We start from the raw sequence: 20,268 nt of genomic DNA, 5'->3' as shown, positions 1-20,268 counted from the left end.
TTTCATCGATGTAAGTTCATTAATATCCTTGTTCGTGTTTTCGAGGAGAAACCTAGCTGAAATATCTTTGTTCATTAGTTCATCATTTTATGGCTTCCTATTCGTAGACAGACAGGAGTTATCTCTACATAAATGAAGATTGCCTTTTAAGTGAATCACATCCACTTGCTAGATTCTCTTGAATTCTTGAACACGCATCCGACTAATAAATTTTGCAGTGTCATGCATTGATTATCTCCAGAATTTTCCCCGGGAAATTATATTTGAACCCATAAGCTGTTGAAAATGTTTAGTCAACCGATGGATTAGCGCTAAATTTTTGGCATTATAATTCATTGCTATCATAGTGTATCATAAAAATTGGTCTCTTAGTTCGAAAGGGAGAATGATACCCCCCCCCCCCCGGTTAAGAAAGAAAAGTGCACTTAATGCAATTGATACGGCGGTTTCAACTTGCTTACAAAAAGGCATCTCGCGTGCGCAAAATCGTGTGCGGATAGGAAGATGTAAGCAAAACCTTGGTGTATATCTAAACAGAGGAAATGTTTTTCCTTTCATATCTTTTAAGTCGATCATGTCATTGAAGATCGCTCAGTTGAGAGTGTAAAACTGAACCACTTAATTTGTTTCATACTTCTTAAGGCATCTCGATTTGTGCGATTCTCGTCTCGTTCTGTGTGCCTCGTTTTTCTTGCACAAAGCAGTCATGTTTTGCGTGCCAGAAGCCCACGCCATTTTTTGTGAGCGGAGGCCACCTTCTTGTGCATTAGACCTGCCTCATTCTGCGTACGTCAAGCCTGTTTAACATCCACAATTTTTGTTAAAAATACAAACTTTTTATTTTTGCGAAATATTTTCCGTGAGCATGAAGAAAACTCATAATCCATTTGGAATCAGTGTCATGGTTTATTGAGCAACAAATGTATATTTAAGCCGAAAGAAAAAAAAAACTAAAAAAGTAAGTGAAAAATATAGTAGCGAACCCCAAAACATAGGAAAAAAAAGGGGTTCTACCCTCAAGAATCTCAATGGAAAGTCTTACCTTAATTTTCAAAATTTCACGGTGAGACGAAGGTGAAAATAAATAGATTGAACGATGATTTATGTATGAATTTGCAAAACCAACTAAAAATTGTGACCGTTAATCCATGTTTTTTTTGTGAAAGTGCAAATTTTTTATTTTCGCGAAATATTTTCCGTGAGCATTAAAGAAAACTTTATAAGGCATTTGGAAACAGTTTTAGGGTTTATTGAGCAACAAATGTATTATTAAGCCGAAAATTAAAAGAATAAGTGAAAAATATGGTAATGAGGCCCAAAACATTGTCAGAAAGGGGCTTCCACCCTCAAAAATACCAATGGAAAGTCTTACATTAATTTCAAAACTTCACGGTGAGGTGAATGTGAAAATAAATAGATTGAACAATAGTTTAAGTATGAATTTGAGCATTAAAGAAAACTTTATAAGACATTTGGAAGTGATTTTACAATTTATTGAGCAACAAATGTATATTTAGTAGAATATTTAAGCCAAAAACTAAAAAATAAGTGAAAAATACAATAGTGAGACCCAAAACATTATCAAATGGGGTTCCACCCTTAAGAATATCAATGGAAAGTCTTACCTTAATTTTCAAAACTTCATGGTAAGGCGAAGGTGAAAATAAATAGATATAACGATTTAAGTACATCTGGGAGAGAATCAGTACCGTGGTATTGTATTTCCCTATTCCAAATTATTTACTTTATTTGAGTAATCACTATTAAATTCAAATATCTTTAAATTTAGGTTTTAAATCGTTAATTACAAGTGTTTAAAATGAATTATAATAGATTTTTCACAGAAAAATATATTTTGAAGAATATGAATTTAAAAGTTTATTGTTATAGCAAATTTGGTTTCAACAATACCTCTTTCTTCGTATCTACGAAGGGAGGAAGTAAAAAATGAGACAAATTGGCTCCCAAGTATCTCATTGAAACACACATTTTTTCTTTAAACCCAAATACACCACTTTATTGCAATGTCGAAGAACAAACAAGAACACTACAGACCTAAGTAGTTTCTCCTGATACCAAAATATAAATTTCATCAAGGCTATAGGGGGTGTTTGATAAAATTTTGAGTTCAACAAACCTATAAAGTTCCTTATAACTGGTAAGGAGAAGTTGCTTTCCATTTGTCTTTGCAACGTCGAAAAACATGGCAGCAAGCAATATGTTTACCAAAAAGGATCAAATATTAAAAGAAAAGAAAGAGCTTTAAAGATTTTATTCCCTTAAAATTATTTTATGTATCAAAGTATGAGCTAATTACATTATTTATGGATTGAATAAAAAAGAAATTAAAAGAAAAATCCTAAAAGAAAGTGATTTGCAGTCCTCCACCTCCCAAGACATTAATTTATTTGGATTGAAAAAATACAGACTGCAGGTTCATAATCAAGGAGCTAATCATTTTAGAATAATAATCTCCATCATTAACCATCAGAGCCACCCAAAAGACCCCTTCTCTTTCTCACTCTTTTTTTTTTTTTTTTTTTAATCCTCTCTTTTTCTTTTTCTTTAAATATTTATTCTTTAAAAGGGCTTTTTATACCAACAAAATGATTCAGCCTTTTACTGTGAGACCATATATATGTCTGTCATCCATTCAGACTCTTCATATGGAAAAAGCAAACCACTACCGACATTTTACCGGTCTCCATGCTTGCGCTTACACTCCTCTTTCAACATTTTAAAAAACACACTTCCTTTGTCTATGCCTGAGAAATTTTTAAGTGTGTCAGAAATATAACTTGATATAAGTGTTATTAGGGCTAGAAATTTATCCTGAAAATCCTAAATCAAACTAAAAAAAATCTCGATCTCATACCAACAAATTTTCGAATTGATAATACCAAAATTTTTGGGATCTATACCAAATCGATCCCAAACCTTTTGGTACATAAATCAAGATTACATATTCAATTGTTTGGGAATCCCGAACCGAACTAAAAAAAATAAATATATATATATATATATATATATATATATATATACATATATATTTATTTTGGTTGCTGCATGTTGAATGTTGAATTTAAGTAGTTTAATAATAGATTATATTAGAGATAGAAGTATAAAATTTAAGTAGTTTACAACTTTGGAACATCTGTTTGACTTGTTACGAATGAAATGGTCTTTTGATTGGTATGAAATTTCAAATTGGTATGAGGTAAAAGCTTAAATTTCAATTGATATAAAATTGGAAAAAAAAAAAAAAATTAGGCCAAAGGCCCAAATTATACCTCATAGCCCAAAAATATTTCAACCCATAAGCCCAAAACCGAAAATCTAATCCCGAAATACTGAAAATATTTCGTGAATCCCGAAAATTGGGAATATCGAAATTTCAGTTCGGGATTAGTCTTCAAATTCCCATCCTGAAAATTTTTGGTTTGGAATTCGGAATGCCATTTTCGGTTTAGGATCCCATACCGAATCACCACTAAGTGTTATAATACAAATAATTGGAAATTCTTTTTTGCAAGTATCTAATTAGTTGTATTATGACACTTGGTATACAAAGCCGTGTTGCCAGCACATGAAAAATCTTTCCAATGGCTCAAAGAATGAATCTACTCCCTAATATTATGACATTTTTTATTAATGATAAAGTGACATGTGAGAAAGTTAGAAAACGTGGTCTCAAATTATTGGTCCAAAATAGCATGGTCGAAATAGCTAAAAATAAAGCAACTTACATGAAACAAGTTCACTGTCACGATATTATCCCGATTCAATAATATATTATCATACAAATATATACTTATAACTACTATTATATTATTGTTTCCAAACACCGTAGTGTAAGTGAAGCCGTTTTATATAAGTGATTAGACACAGAGATAGATAAAGGGCAAGCGTACAAAGGACTGGAAAACCTGTGTGTAATCTAAATAAACCATCTTTATACTTTGTGTGCGACAAAAAAATTCAAAAGAGAAGCTCTCCATGAGGTTCTCCATGCTCATCTTGGTGTGCTTGCTCTCTTTACTCTTCCAGCATTCTCACTCCACCACAATACTAGTTGATGGAGTTTCAGAGTGGAAAAACCCAACTGTTCATGTGGGAGACTCCGTCAGTAAGTACTTTGCATTTGTCATTAACTAAACAAATTCAACAACTTTATTTTCTTTGTTTTTGATTCAATATTTTCTTGAGCATTTTTCAGTTTTCAAGCACAAGTATCAGCACAACCTCTACATTTTCCAGAACCAAAGAGCCTTCGATCTCTGCAATTTCATTCAAGCCACTCTTCTCAGCAAACCTGACTCCACCTCCTTCACGGTATCTCTCTCTGTCTCTCTCTAAAATGGCTCTGTTTTTCTGTGTGTTCGAACCTGGGTTTTCAGTATATTAGCTTCAAAACAAGTAATTTTCATCTGGGTAAGTCGTGATTTTCTCAAAGATCTGAGTTTTCTGAATGAAAATTTTCTTGTAACATTGCAAAGTGGCACCCATCACGCACTGGTTTCTTCTACTTTGCCTTCAACAATGGCTCTCTGCTCAAAACATGCCAAAACACTCAAAAGCTGGCCATAACAGTCTCCTCCTCCTCCGCACCGCCGCCGCAGAGTTCCGGTTCAAGTTCAAGAATCTCTCTGCAGCTTCCTCCAACCGTGGCCCCAACACCGAAATCCGGTGGTGGTGGAGTAGTTTCACCATCTCCAGTATTCCCATGGCCATTCCATCCTCGCCAAGTGGCAGTAGCTCCCAGCCCACAACCAAGCGTAAGCTCTTCAGTAACAGATAAAGGAGGCGGCGGCGGCGGCGGAATCCCATTCATTAACAGTAATCCTGCTGTTCCTTTGCCTACTGGTGAAGTGGATTCAACTACAATACGCCCTATACCAACCTCTGGCCACCAGAGACAGGTAACCATTTCCTTTGTTGATTATTTTAGTTTTTGGTTACATGCTCAAACATTCAATTTGCATCAAGTAGTTGGTTATTACTTATTACTTCTTCATCAACTGAAGCATTAAAATGTGTTCATTTCTTCAAAAAAAAAAAAAAAAATTAGCACATAAGAAAATAGTGATTAGTAAAGCATGGCTACAAAGCATATGTTATTATTAATATACATGAAAATTGTATATGAGTATCAGTGTATGTAAATTTTTTTCTACTTTATGTTACTTTTGTAACAATTTTATTTTTTAATTGCAGGCTGGGCGGACTCAGGCAAGACTTAAGCAGGTATTCATTTCATTCCTGGTGCATGTAGTTAATTGATTCTGCAAGGGAATGTATTTTATTAGGAACATGGTCGTTGTGCATTAGACCTGCCTCATTCTGCGTACGTCGAGCCTGTTTAACACTCACAATTTTTGTTAAAAATACAAACTTTTTATTTTTGTGAAATATTTTCCATGAGCATTAAGCCCAAAACATAGGAAAAAAAAGGGGTTCTACCCTCAAGAATCTCAATGGAAAGTCTTACCTTAATTTTCAAAATTTCACGGTGAGACGAAGATGAAAATAAATAGATTGAACGATGATTTATGTATGAATTTGCAAAACCAATTAAAAATTGTGACTGTTAATCCATGTTTTTTTTGTGAAAGTGCAAATTTTTTATTTTCGCGAAATATTTTCCGTGAGCATTAAAGAAAACTTTATAAGGCATTTGGAAACGGTTTTAGTGTTTATTAAGCAACAAATGTATTATTAAGCCGAAAACTAAAAGAATAAGTGAAAAATATGGTAGTAAGGCCCAAAACATTGTCAAAAAGGGCTTCCACCCTCAAAAATACCAATGGAAAGTCTTACATTAATTTCAAAACTTCACGGTGAGGTGAAGGTGAAAATAAATAAATTGAACAATAGTTTAAGTATGAATTTGAGCATTAAAGAAAACTTTATAAGACATTTGGAAGTGATTTTACAATTTATTGAGCAACAAATGTATATTTAGTAGAATATTTAAGCTAAAAAATAAGTGAAAAATACAATAGTGAGACCCAAAACATTATCAAATGGGGTTCCACCCTTAAGAATATCAATGAAAAGTCTTACCTTAATTTTCAAAATTTCATGGTAAAGCGAAGGTGAAAATAAATAGATATAACGATTTAAGTACATCTCGGAGAGAATCAGTACCGTGGTATTGTATTTCCCTATTCCAAATTATTTACTTTATTTGAGTAACCACTATTAAATTCAAATATCTTTAAATTTAGGTTTTAAATCGTTAATTACAAGTGTTTAAAATGAATTATAATAGATTTTTCACAGAAAAATATATTTTGAAGAATATGAATTTGAAAGTTTATTGTTATAGTAAGAGAAATATAAAAAAAAATAAAAATAAAAATAAATAAATAAAAAAGAAAAAAATTGAAAATGGAGGATCGGTATGATTATAGCGACTAAAATGGGTCGAGTCACTAGATTTCGAGCGACTTCTAAGTGGTATGTTCACTACCTTTTTAGCGACGGTTTCCTAGTACAATCGGTATAAAAGTACCGATTGTATCATTTTCTATTTTATTCATTTATTTTCTGTTTTTCTTTCCATTGATTTTTTTTCTTCCTATCTTACTTTATTTAGATTCAATTACCTTTAGATATGCCTTTGATTTCGATTGCGCCCACGAGTTTATAACGTCGAGTACTCTTAGAATACGCCAAATGAATGTGTCATTCGCATCACAACATGACGGTCAATCAAAGTCAATATTCTTGTCTCTAAAAATATTTTAATCATTTCACATTTTTAATATTAAATTATCGTAAATCAAGTACGAGTCCTAATAATTTATCTTTTAACTTGTATGTATTTCTCTCTTTTATCCCTTCAAAGTGCTTTTTACTCTAGTGTCTGTCTTTTAGTTCCCTGCCAAGTGCTTTTGTTATCTTTCTGTTTTCGACGTATATAAAGTAGGAGTTGGTCCACAGACCTCATCGACAAATACAAATCAAATTTAAGGTTGCTTTTGCTGCATATGATGCCGGCCATGTTTGCTCTCTGCTCTCTGCCCCCACGCCACTTCCCTTCTTTCTATGCACTTGCACTTGCATTGTATGTGACCAACATTTTTCATGCATGGATGATGAATGCTGTGAGATCATGATTTTCGCAAATTTGGTTTCAACAATACCTTTTTCTTCGTATCTACGAAGGGAGGAAGTAAAAAATCAAAGCAGGTGAAGCAATAATGATTGAAGAGACAAATTGGCTCCCAAGTATCCCATTGAAACACACATTTTTTCTTTAAACCCAAATACACCACTTTATTGCAATGTCGAAGAACAAACAAGAACACTACAGACCTAAGTAGTTTCTCCTGATACCAAAATATAAATTTCATCAAGGCTATAGAGTTCAACAAACCTATAAAGTTCCTTATAACTGGTAAGGAGAAGTTGCTTTCCATTTGTCTTTGCAACATCGAAAACATGGCAGCAAGCAATATGTTTACCAAAAAGGATCAAATATTAAAAGAAAAGAAAGAGCTTTAAAGATTTTAATTCCCTTAAAATTATTTTATGCATCAAAGTATGAGCTAATTACATTATTTATGGATTGAATAAAAAAGAAATTAAAAGAAAAATCCTAAAAGAAAGTGATTTGCAGTCCTCCACCTCCCAAGACATTAATTTATTTGGATTGAAAAAATACAGACTGCAGGTTCATAATCAAAGAGCTAATCATTTTAGAATAATAATCTCCATCATTAACCATCAAAGCCACCCAAAAGACCCCTTCTCTTTCTCACTCTTTTTTTTTTTTTTTTTAATCCTCTCTTTTTCTTTTTCTTTAAATATTTATTCTTTAAAAGGGCTTTTTATACCAACAAAATGATTCAGCCTTTTACTGTGAGACCATATTTATGTCTGTCATCCATTCAGACTCTTCATATGGAAAAAGCAAACCACTACCGACATTTTACCGGTCTCCATGCTTGCACTTACACTCCTCTTTCAACATTTTTATAAACACACTTCCTTTGTCTATGCCCGAGAAATTTTTAAGTGTGTCAGAAATATAACTTGATATAAGTGTTATTAGGGCTAAAAATTTATCCTGAAAATCCTAAACCAAACACAAAAAATCTCGATCTCATACCAACAAATTTTCGAATTGATAATACCGAAATTTTTGGGATCTATACCGAATCGATCCCAAACCTTTTGGTACATAAATCAAGATTACATATTCAATGATTTGGGAATCCCGAACCGAACTAAAAAAAAAAAAATATATATATATATATATATATACATATATATTTATTTTGGTTGCTGCATGTTGAATGTTGAATTTAAGTAGTTTAATAATAGATTATATTAGAGATAGAAGTATAAAATTTAAGTAGTTTAGAACTTTGGAACATCTGTTTGACTTGTTACGAATGATCTTTTGATTGGTATGAAATTTCAAATTGGTATGAGGTAAAAGCTTAAATTTCAATTGATATAAAATTGGAAAAAAAAAAAAAAAATAGGCCAAAGGTGAAGGGAAAATATGAGATTTATGTGGGATTTCTATTGACTAGCATGCATATACAATTCAAAATTTATATACGAAAACAACGGAAGCATATCATCAATTAATATCAAAGCTCTAGTCATGAAAATCCCCTTCAAGATTCATAGGTTTATTTATGATGCATCAAAAACAATTTATTGAAGAACAAAGTTTAGGAGTAGTTTTATACCTCTTGATCTAGATCTTAGACCAATGATGGACCACCTCCAAGCTCTTTGCTCCTTGAACTCCTTGAGCCTAGCCTCCCTCCTTGCCTCCTCCACTTTGTTGAGAATGAGTGCTCCTAGGTCCTCTTCAAGTTTCCAAAATTGAAAACCTCTAAAGATCCTCACCCACTAGTGTAGTGAGAAGGATGAAGGAATAACCAAAGGGGTGATAAAATGATTAGCTAAAATCCCCCTATGGTGGCCGGCCCTTTGAGTGTTAGAGAGAGTTATTTTCTTTTCTCTTTTGTTGTTTTGAACACATAAAAACCCTTATGAAACTTTCATTATAAAGTTCCTTTTATAACATAAAGAAACAAGTCAACAATTGACCTTCTCTCTCCCTCTCTTTGGCCGGCCTTTTTAGTGTTGTTTGGGCCTTGGGCTTTTATTATTTCAAGTCATCCAATGCTTGAATAAAAGCCCAATGGGTTTAGGCCCAATGGGCCCAATTAAACCCGAACATTTCTTTAAGCCCAAAACGATCTTTTATTGCTTTTATGATTTCTTTAGACTTTCTAAATTAATCACAACACTTAATTAATCCAATTAATTATTTCCATCATCCATTAGTTACTCACTACAAGAGTGTATTAGTGAACAATCTTTTAGGTTCTAATTAGCAAGGCAGTGAGGTGATTGGCACCAATCCAATTGATTATATTTAATCCATCCACTTAGTGAATTAAAACTTACTTTTAATTCACCTTCTTCTTTGATGACTACATTTAATCATCTAGAAGAACTCACAAGCCATGAGTGACATCTAAACATATATCATGGCTACCCAAGCTAATGTAGAAGTTCATTCGGAGAACCTATTCAGTTGGAATTACAATGTAATTCGATCCTTCTCTAAAACAATACTCTCAATCACATCACTAGGGTATGGATATACTATGTCAAACCCCTAATGTGATTATGCTTTCTTATATGATTCAATTGAGTCGCATAGGAATGTTTTCCTTTATTACGCTCGAGACTTCGGCCGAAGATTCCCGAATCATATCTCAGAGTATTCTTCCTCTCATAACGAGGATCAGAGATTCCTTGTTGATCATTCACATGCTTACATGTTTAGATACCTTAACCCCAACAATGCCGTGGACACTCCAATGGAATGTCGTTTGACATGATCAAAGATCAAGGACCTAATCATTAGACATCTATGATGTCTCAGGTCAAAGGATTACTTACATTATTCCAACCTTCAGAGTTACTTGCTTGACATGTGAGTAGACCTCCATGTAAGTACTCTCGTTCGATTGTGTTCAGTGAACTCATTCCCTTAATGAGCACCTACATATTTATCTTAGTGTCACTACACGAATGGGATGAGTTCCGGTTCAAGTTCTGGCCATAACAGTCTACTCCTCCTCCGCACTGCCGCCGCAGAGTTCCGGTTCAAGTTCAAGAATCTCTCCGCAGCTTCCTCCAACCCTGGCCCCAACACCGAAATCCGGTGGTGGTGGAGTAGTTTCACCATCTCCAGTATTCCCATGGCCATTCCATCCTCGCCAAGTGGCAGTAGCTCCCAGCCCACAACCAAGCGTAAGCTCTTCAGTAACAGATAAAGGAGGCGGCGGCGGCGGCGGAATCCCATTCATTAACAGTAATCCTGCTGTTCCTTTGCCTACTGGTGAAGTGGATTCAACTACAATACGCCCTATACCAACCTCTGGCCACCAGAGACAGGTAACCATTTCCTTTGTTGATTATTTTAGTTTTTGGTTACATGCTCAAACATTCAATTTGCATCAAGTAGTTGGTTATTACTTATTACTTCTTCATCAACTGAAGCATTAAAATGTGTTCATTTCTTCAAAAAAAAAAAAAAAAAAATTAGCACATAAGAAAATAGTGATTAGTAAAGCATGGCTACAAAGCATATGTTATTATTAATATACATGAAAATTGTATATGAGTATCAGTGTATGTAAATTTTTTTCTACTTTATGTTACTTTTGTAACAATTTTATTTTTTAATTGCAGGCTGGGCGGACTCAGGCAAGACTTAAGCAGGTATTCATTTCATTCCTGGTGCATGTAGTTAATTGATTCTGCAAGGGAATGTATTTTATTAGGAACATGGTCGTTGGCATACAATATGATGAAGTGAAAAATACAATATGAGGCAGATATTATAGAAAATTACATGGAAAATTATACAACTTTTTCTCCAGTGCACCCAAATAAGTATTATCTCCATTATTTCGTACTTATGCCTGAAGAGGTAAAGAAAACTAGATGTCTACACTAATGACCCTTATTGTTGATTATACCTTGCAGCCATAGATGTGGCATGTTTAGATTTTAGATATGAAAAGTTTTCACGTCTCCCTGGTAGAGGCGTTGGTTCATCTTGAAATATTAATGGAGTTTATATAGCCTCTCAACGCTCGACATCTGTGACTTTTGTATATTCTGAATTTCTTGCCGAGCTATAATATAATCTGTATATAATCATCTGTCATTCCCAAAACAAAAAACTTGTCCCCTAGTTACGTTTTTTTTAATATACAGTAAATTCTTTACATTCTATAAGAATATCCACCCTCCTCCCAGTAAACAAACAGAAACGAAAATATTAATGATATTTGGAATCATGATAATCCAAATGCAAAGTCTTATGAATGTAGAGTACAATTTAAGGCACTATCTAGCAGGCAGTACATGATTCAGGCAGATATAGCATGAATGCATTGTGTAAGGTTAAACATTGTTTTGATGCATATAAATTGTTAAAAATAAATAAATTATTAAAAAAAAAATTATTTTGATGTATATAAGTCAGAACTTTTGCATACACCAATTGTTACAAATTTGTTTCATTTTATAATTTGATAACTGGCATAGACTTTGTTAACTTAAATATAAGCGTATCAATTGGAATTATGTTTAGTGTACTTATTATTACCTAGCAGTTTACCTTAGCCAAGCATATCTCCAACCTTTGAGGGGATGGATTTTCATGCTTGACAGAACAACATGTAAATAATATGCATGGTTGGGTCTTTGCCTACGTCCACGAGGGAAGAAAATAGGAAAGATTCACAATGATAAATATGATTACAAAAAGGAACATTTCTCTCCCAAAAGTATATGGTTGTGGTCCTCTATTTAATTTAAGCTTTGGGTTCGCTGTAGTCAAGACAATCAATATGTTATAATAACAAAGAATGGCCTTCGTTAGAAGTCTTAAGTATAGACTTCCATTTATATTTGCATGTGGTAATGTAATTAGACAAGAAAACAAGTTACTATAGACTTCCATGTATAAAATAATACAGTTGCCCGTTTTGAAACTTTTGGTAATTGATGATTTTTCATTTCAGTTTGGCCCATAAGCGAGGTTAGTTGAACATTTTATCCAGAGGGATAGGATTTTGGAAGATTAGGGACGGTGGTTGTAATAGTTGTTTGCTATTATCCATTTGACCTTGTGTATATTTGTTGCAGCTAATGGAAAACATTATTCCGGTTGTGGAGAAGCGAAGACCACCCCGTGTGCTCCAGAGAGTTCGCTCATTGCAGTGGTAAGAATGTATATGCTTGATGTGTGACGTGGAAACCAAAATCGTTTCAAGACCTAGGAGGAAAAGGTATGGAAGAATTCGACTTGGAATCTGATTGTCCAAAGTGGATAATTCAACCTGATGATATTATCATTTTTAAGAGCTACCGTGGTTCGTGGTTTGTTTTTTGAGAGAGATTGCAACCCAAGTCACGAAGGTCATTACTTAATTAGGAAAAGATGGCGTCGATGAGGGAGATAGAAGTAGAGAGCCTTATTAAGTATGTAGTTAAGAGGTGATGAAAGCCTCTTTTCCCCCGATTATTGATTTAAGGGTGAAGTAGAGGATCTGGATCCAGAATTAGCTTATTATATTTAGATGGCTTATGACACCTTTCCGGAAATATATGAAGATTAATCTTTAGTGCTATGTTTATATAAAGATGACCTTGCATTATAGTTTCTTGCTAGCAAATATCGATTTATATGCATGTATTTCTGTTTACGGCGAGACTATATTTCCTTTTCAATGAACTTATTGCTGTTGTAATTCAGAATTATAGAAGTAAAATTAGAAATTGATTAGTAGTACTGATTTCGTGTTTCATCGATGTAAGTTCATTAATTTCCTTGTTCGTGTTTTCGAGGAGAAACCTAGCTGAAATATCTTTGTTCATTAGTTCATCATTTTATGGCTTCCTATTCGTAGACAGACATGAGTTATCTCTACATAAATGAAGACTGCCTTTTAAGTGAATCACATCCACTTGCTAGATTCTCTTGAATTCTTGAACACGCATCCGACTAATAAATTTTGCAGGGTCATGCATTGATTTGCTCCAAAATTTTTCCCCGGGAAATTATATTTGAACCCATAAGCTGTTGAAAATGTTTAGTCAACCCATGGATTGGCACTAAATTTTTGGCATTATAATTCATTGCTATCATAGTGTATCATAAAAATTGGTCTCTTAGTTCGAAAGGGAGAATGACACGCCCCTCGGTAAGAAAGAAAAGTGTACTTAATGCAATTGATACGGCGGTTTCAACTTGCATACAAAAAGGCATCTCGCGTGCGCAAAATCGTGTGCGGATAGAAAGATGTAAGCAAAACCTTGGTGTATGTCTAAATAGAGGAAATGTTTTTCCTTTCATATCTTTTTAAGTCGATCATGTCATTGAAGATGGCTCAGTTGAAAGTGTGTAAAACTGAACCACTTAATTTGTTTCATACTTCTTAACGCATCTTGATTTGCGCGATTCTCATCTCGTTTTGTGCGCCTCGTTTTTCTGGCACAAAGCAGTCATGTTTTGCGTGCCAGAAGCCCACACCATTTTTTGTGAGCGGAGGCCACCTTGTTGTGCATTAGACCTGCCTCATTCTGCATACGTCGAGCCTGTTTAACACCCACAATTTTTGTTAAAAATACAAACTATTTATTTTTGCGAAATATTTTCCATGAGCATTAAGCCCAAAACATAGGAAAAAAAGGGGTTCTACCCTTAAGAATCTCAATGGAAAGTCTTACCTTAATTTTCAAAATTTCTCGGTGAGACGAAGGTGAAAATAAATAGATTGAACGATGATTTATGTATGAATTTGCAAAACCAATTAAAATTTGTGACTGTTAATCCATGTGTTTTTTTTGTGAAAGTGCAAATTTTTTATTTTCGCGAAATATTTTCCGTGAGCATTAAAGAAAACTTTATAAGGCATTTGGAAACGGTTTTAGTGTTTATTGAGCAACAAATTTATTATTAAGCCGAAAACTAAAAGAATAAGTGAAAAACATGGTAGTGAGACCCAAAACATTGTCAAAAAAAGGCTTCCACCCTCAAAAATACCAATGGAAAGTCTTACATTAATTTCAAAACTTCACGGTGAGGTGAAGGTGAAAATAAATAGATTGAACAATAGTTTAAGTATGAATTTGAGCATTAAAGAAAACTTTATAAGACATTTGGAAGTGATTTTACAATTTATTGAGCAACAAATGTATATTTAGTAGAATATTTAAGCCAAAAACTAAAAAATAAGTGAAAAATACAATAGTGAGACCCAAAACATTATCAAATGGGGTTCCACCCTTAAGAATATCAATGGAAAGTCTTACCTTAATTTTCAAAATTTCATGGTAAGGCGAAGGTGAAAATAAATAGATATAACGATTTAAGTACATCTGGGAGAGAATCAGTACCGTGGTATTGTATTTCCCTATTCCAAATTATTTACTTTATTTGAGTAACCACTATTAAATTCAAATATCTTTAAATTTAGGTTTTAAATCGTTAATTACAAGTGTTTAAAATGAATTATAATAGATTTTTCACAAAAAAATATATTTTGAAGAATATGAATTTGAAAGTTTATTGTTATAGTAAGAGAAATATAAAAAAAAATTTAATAAATAAAAAAGAAAAAAATTGAAAATGGAGGATCGGTATGATTATAGCGACTAAAATAGGTACAGTCACTAGATTAGTAGCGATTTCTAAGAGGTACGTTCACTATCTTTTTAGCGACTGTTACCCGGTACAGTCGGTAAAAAGGTACCGAATGTATCATTTTCTATTTTATTTATTTATTTTCTGTTTTTCTTTCCATTGATTTTTTTTTCTTCCTATCTTACTTTATTTAGATTCAATTACCTTTAGATATGCCTTTGATTTCGATTGCGCCCACGAATTTGTAACGTCGAGTACTCTTAGAATACGCAAAATGAATGTGTCATTCGTATCACAACATGACGGTCAATCAAAGTCAATATTCTTGTCTCTAAAAATATTTTGATCATTTCACATTTTTAATATTAAAATATCGTAAATCAAGTACGAGTCCTAATAATTTATCTTTTAACTTGTATGTATTTCTCTCTTTTATCCCTTCAAAGTGCTTTTTACTCTAGTGTTTGTCTTTTAGTTCCCTGCCAAGTGCTTTTGTTATCTTTCTGTTTTCGGCGTATATAAAGTAGGAGTTGGCCCACAGACCTCATCGACAAATACAAATCAAATTTAAGGTTGCTTTTGCTGCAAATGATGCCGGCCATGTTTGCTCTCTGCTCTCTGCTCTCTGCCTCCACGCCACTTCCCTTCTTTCTATGCACTTGCACTTGCACTTGCATTATATGTGACCAACATTTTTCATGCATGGATGATGAATGCTGTGAGATCATGATTTTCGCAAATTTGGTTTCAACAATACCTCTTTCTTCGTATCTACGAAGGGAGGAAGTAAAAAATCAAAGCAGGTGAAGCAATAATGATTTGAAGAGACAAATTGGCTCCCAAGTATCCCATTGAAACACACATTTTTCTGTAAAGACATAAACTGCTATCAAATACACCACTTTATTGCAATGTCGAAGAACAAACAAGAACACTACAGACCTAAGTAGTTTCTCCTGATACCAAAATATAAATTTCATCAAGGCTATAGGGGGTGTTTGATAAAATTTTGAGTTCAACAAACCTATAAAGTTCCTTATAACTGGTAAGGAGAAGTTGCTTTCCATTTGTCTCTGCAACATCGAAAAACATGGCAGCAAGCAATATGTTTACCAAAAAGGATCAAATATTAAAAGAAAAGAAAGAGATTTAAAGATTTTATTCCCTTAAAATTATTTTATGCATCAAAGTATGAGCTAATTACATTATTTATGGATTGGGTAAAAAAGAAATTAAAAGAAAAATCCTAAAAGAAAGTGATTTGCAGTCCTCCACCTCCCAAGACATTAATTTATTTGGATTGAAAAAATACAGACTGCAGGTTCATAATCAAGGAGCTAATCATTTTAGAATAATAATCTCCATCATTAACCATCAGAGCCACCCAAAAGACCCCTTCTCTTTCTCACTTTTTTTTTTTTTAATCCTCTCTTTTTCTTTTTCTTTAAATATTTATTCTTTAAAAGGGCTTTTTATACCAACAAAATGATTCAGCCTTTTACTGTGAGACCATATTTATGTCTGTCATCCATTCAGACTCTTCATATGGAAAAAGCAAACCACTACCGACATTTTACCGGTCTCCATGCTTGCACTTACACTCCTCTTTCAACATTTTAAAAAACACACTTCCTTTGTCTATGCCTGAGAATTTTGAAGTGTGTCAGAAATATAACTTGATATAAGTGTTATTAGGGCTATAAATTTATACTGAAAATCCTAAATCAAACTAAAAAAATCTCGATCTCATACAAACAAATTTTCGAATTGATAATACCGAAATTTTTGGGATCCATACCGAACCGATCCCAAACCTTTTGGTACAAAAATCAAGATTACATATTCAATGGTTTGTGAATCCCGAACCGAACTAAAAAATATATATATTTATTTTGGTTGCTGCATGTTGAATGTTGAATTTAAGTAGTTTGATAGTAGATCTTTTGATTGGTATGAAATTTCAAATTGGTATGAGGTAAAAGCTTAAATTTCAATTGATATGAAATTGGAAAGAAAAAAAATATTACGCCAAAGGCCCAAATAATAGCTCATAGCCCAAAAATATTTCAACCCATAAGCCCAAACCAAAAATCCAATCCCGAAATACTGAAAACATTTCGCGAATACCGAAATTTTAGTTCGGGATTGGTCTTCAAATTCCCATCCTGAAAATTTTTGGTTTGGAATTCGGAATGCCATTTTCGGTTTGGGATCCCATACCGAATCACCCCTAAGTGTTATAATACAAATAATCGGAAATTCTTTTTTGCAAGTATCTAATTAGTTGTATTATGACACTTGGTATACAAGGCCGTATTGCCAGCAAATGAAAAATCTTTCCAATGGCTCAAAGAATGAATCTACTCAATAATATTATGACATTTTTTATTAATGATAAAAGTGACATGTGAGAAAGTTAGAAAACGTGGTCTCAAATTATTGGTCCAAAATAGCATGGTCGAAATAGCTAAAAATAAAGCATTTTACATGAAACAAGTTCATTGTCACAATATTATCCCGATTCAATAATATATTATCATACAAATATATACTTATAACTACTAGTATATTATTGAATCCAAAACATAGGAAAAAAAAGGGGTTCTACCCTCAAGAATCTCAATGGAAAGTCTTACCTTAATTTTCAAAATTTCAAAGTGAGACGAGGGTGAAAATAAATAGATTGAATGATGATTTATGTATGAATTCGCAATACCAACTAAAAATTGTGACTGTTAATCCATGTTTTTTTTTGTGAAAGTGCAAATTTTTTATTTTCGCGAAATATTTTCCGTGAGCATTAAAGAAAACTTTATAAGGCATTTGGAAACGGTTTTAGGGTTTATTGAGCAACAAATGTATTATTAAGCCGAAAACTAAAAGAATAAGTGAAAAATATGGTAGTGATGCCCAAAACATTGTCAAAAAAGGGCTTCCACCCTCAAAAATACCAATGGAAAGTCTTACATTAATTTCAAAACTTCACGGTGAGGTGAAGGTCAAAATAAATAGATTGAACAATAGTTTAAGTATGAATTTGAGCATTAAAGAAAACTTTATAAGAGATTTGGAAGTGATTTTACAATTTATTGAGCAACAAATATATATTTAGTAGAATATTTAAGCCAAAAACTAAAAAATAAGTGAAAAATACAATAGTGAGACCCAAAACATTATCAAATGGGGTTCCACCCTTAAGAATATCAGTGGAAAGTCTTACCTTAATTTTCAAAACTTCATGGTAAGGCGAAGGTGAAAATAAATAGATATAACGATTTAAGTACATCTGGAAGAGAATCAGAACCGTGGTATTGTATTTCCCTATTCCAAATTATTTACTTTATTTGAGTAATCAGTATTAAATTCAAATATCTTTAAATTTAGGTTTTAAATCGTTAATTACAAGTGTTTAAAATGAATTATAATAGATTTTTCACAGAAAAATATATTTTGAAGAATATGAATTTGAAAGTTTATTGTTATAGTAAGAGAAATATAAAAAAACTAATAAAAATAAATAAATAAAAAAGAAAAAAAATTGAAAATGGAGGATCGGTACGATTGTAGCGACGAAAATAGGTCTAGTCACTAGATTGCTAGCGATTTATAAGAGGTAAGTTCACTACCTTTTTAGCGACGGTTACATGGTACAATCGGTATAATAGTACCGATTGTATCATTTTCTATTTTATTTATTTATTTTCTGTTTGAAGAGACAAATTAGCTTCCAAGTATCGCATTGAAACACACATTTTTTCTTTAAACCCAAATACACCACTTTATTGCAATGTCGAAGAACAAACAAGAACACTACCGACCTAAGTAGTTTCTCCTGATACCAAAATATAAATTTCATCAAGGCTATAGGGGGTGTTTGATAAAATTTTGAGTTCAACAAACCTATAAAGTTCCTTATAACTGGTAAGGAGAGGTTGCTTTCCATTTGTCTTTGCAACATCGAAAAACATGGCAGCAAGCAATATGTTTACCAAAAAGGATCAAATATTAAAAGAAAAGAAAGAGCTTTAAAGATTTTATTCCCTTAAAATTATTTTATGCATCAAAGTATGAGCTAATTACATTATTTATGGATTGAGTAAAAAAGAAATTAAAAGAAAAATCCTAAAAGAAAGTGATTTGCAGTCCTCCACCTCCCAAGATATTAATTTATTTGGATTGAAAAAATACAGACTGCAGGTTCATAATCAAGGAGCTAATCATTTTAGAATAATAATCTCCATCATTAACCATCAGAGCCACCCAAAAGACCCCTTCTCTTTCTCACTCTTTTTTTTTTTTTTAATCCTCTCTTTTTCTTTTTCTTTAAATATTTATTCTTTAAAAGGGCTTTTTATACCAACAAAATGATTCAGCCTTTTACTGTGAGACCATATTTATGTCTGTCATCCATTCAGACTCTTCATATGGAAAAAGCAAACCACTACCGACATTTTACCGGTCTCCATGCTTGCACTTACACTCCTCTTTCAACATTTTTAAAAACACACTTCCTTTGTCTATGCCTGAGAAATTTTTAAGTGTGTCAGAAATATAACTTGATATAAGTGTTATTAGGGCTAGAAATTTATCCTGAAAATCCTAAACCAAACACAAAAAATCTCGATCTCATACCAACAAATTTTCGAATTGATAATACCGAAATTTTTGGAATCTATACCGAATCGATCCCAAACCTTTTGGTACATAAATCAAGATTACATATTCAATGGTTTGAGAATCTCGAACCGAACTAAAAATATATATATATATATTTATTTTGGTTGCTGCATGTTGAATGTTGAATTTAAGTAGTTTAATAATAGATTATATTAGAGATAGAAGTATAAAATTTAAGTAGTTTAGAACTTTGGAACATTTGTTTGACTTGTTACGAATGAAATGTTCTTTTGATTGGTATGAAATTTCAAATTGGTATGAGATAAAAGCTTAAATTTCAATTGATATAAAATTGGAAAAAAAAAAAAGAATTAGGCCAAAGGCCCAAATTATACCTCATAGCCCAAAACCGAAAATTTAATCCCGAAATACTGAAAATATTTCGTGAATCCCGAAAATTGGGAATACCGAAATTTCAATTCGGGATTAGTCTTCAAATTCCTATCCTGAAAATTTTTGGTTTGGAATTCGGAATGCCATTTTCGGTTTAGGATCCCATACCGAATCACCACTAAGTGTTAAAATAATTGGAAATTCTTTTTTGCAAGTATCTAATTAGTTGTATTATGACACTTGGTATACAAAGCCGTGTTGCCAGCACATGAAAAATCTTTCCAATGGCTCAAAGAATGAATCTACTCCCTAATATTATGACATTTTTTATTAATGATAAAGTGACATGTGAGAAAGTTAGAAAATGTGGTCTCAAATTATTGGTCCAAAATAGCATGGTCGTTAAAAATAAAGCAACTCACATGAAATAAGTTCACTGTCACGATATTATCCCAATTCAATAATTTATTATCATACAAATATACACTTATAACTTCTAGTATATTATTGAATCCAAACACCGTAGTCTAAGTGAAGCCGTTTTATGTAAGTGACAA

General features: G+C 32.7%; 2 protein-coding genes across 2 annotated transcripts; both read left to right on the top strand.

Moving 5' to 3' along the window:
* Nucleotides 1-3,879: 3,879 nt before the first annotated feature.
* On the top strand, nt 3,880-5,411 carry LOC148693344 (uncharacterized). The gene is made up of 4 exons (XM_088677117.1): nt 3,880-4,126; nt 4,217-4,332; nt 4,497-4,919; nt 5,215-5,411. The coding sequence occupies exons 1-4, from the start codon at nt 3,997-3,999 to the stop codon at nt 5,278-5,280; spliced, it is 735 nt and encodes a 244-aa protein (XP_088533243.1). The 5' UTR covers nt 3,880-3,996; the 3' UTR covers nt 5,281-5,411.
* A 1,794-nt stretch (nt 5,412-7,205) lies between these two features.
* Nucleotides 7,206-12,713, top strand: LOC148693343 (uncharacterized). Its single transcript, XM_088677579.1, has 4 exons — nt 7,206-7,233; nt 10,094-10,437; nt 10,735-10,764; nt 12,202-12,713. The coding sequence occupies exons 1-4, from the start codon at nt 7,206-7,208 to the stop codon at nt 12,280-12,282; spliced, it is 483 nt and encodes a 160-aa protein (XP_088533705.1). The 3' UTR covers nt 12,283-12,713.
* The last annotated feature ends 7,555 nt before the right edge of the window (nt 12,714-20,268 follow it).

The sequence above is a fragment of the Pyrus communis genome, chromosome 10 (assembly GCF_041283825.1).
Source record: "Pyrus communis isolate YQ-2024b chromosome 10, ASM4128382v1, whole genome shotgun sequence".
NCBI lineage: Eukaryota > Viridiplantae > Streptophyta > Magnoliopsida > Rosales > Rosaceae > Pyrus > Pyrus communis.
Note: the sequence above shows the minus strand (reverse complement) of the source record. Positions and strands in the feature narration are given on the sequence as shown.

Bases quoted from the DNA above. Each gene is read 5' to 3' on its own strand.
- LOC148693344 (XM_088677117.1), top strand. From the start codon at position 3,997: ATGAGGTTCTCCATGCTCATCTTGGTGTGCTTGCTCTCTTTACTCTTC. The intron at 4,333-4,496 runs GTATCTCTCTCT...AACATTGCAAAG, and splicing joins CTGACTCCACCTCCTTCACG to TGGCACCCATCACGCACTGG. The intron at 4,920-5,214 runs GTAACCATTTCC...TTTTAATTGCAG, and splicing joins CCTCTGGCCACCAGAGACAG to GCTGGGCGGACTCAGGCAAG.
- LOC148693343 (XM_088677579.1), top strand. From the start codon at position 7,206: ATGATTGAAGAGACAAATTGGCTCCCAA. The intron at 7,234-10,093 runs GTATCCCATTGA...TTCCGGTTCAAG, and splicing joins AGAGACAAATTGGCTCCCAA to TTCTGGCCATAACAGTCTAC. The intron at 10,765-12,201 runs GTATTCATTTCA...TATTTGTTGCAG, and splicing joins CTCAGGCAAGACTTAAGCAG to CTAATGGAAAACATTATTCC.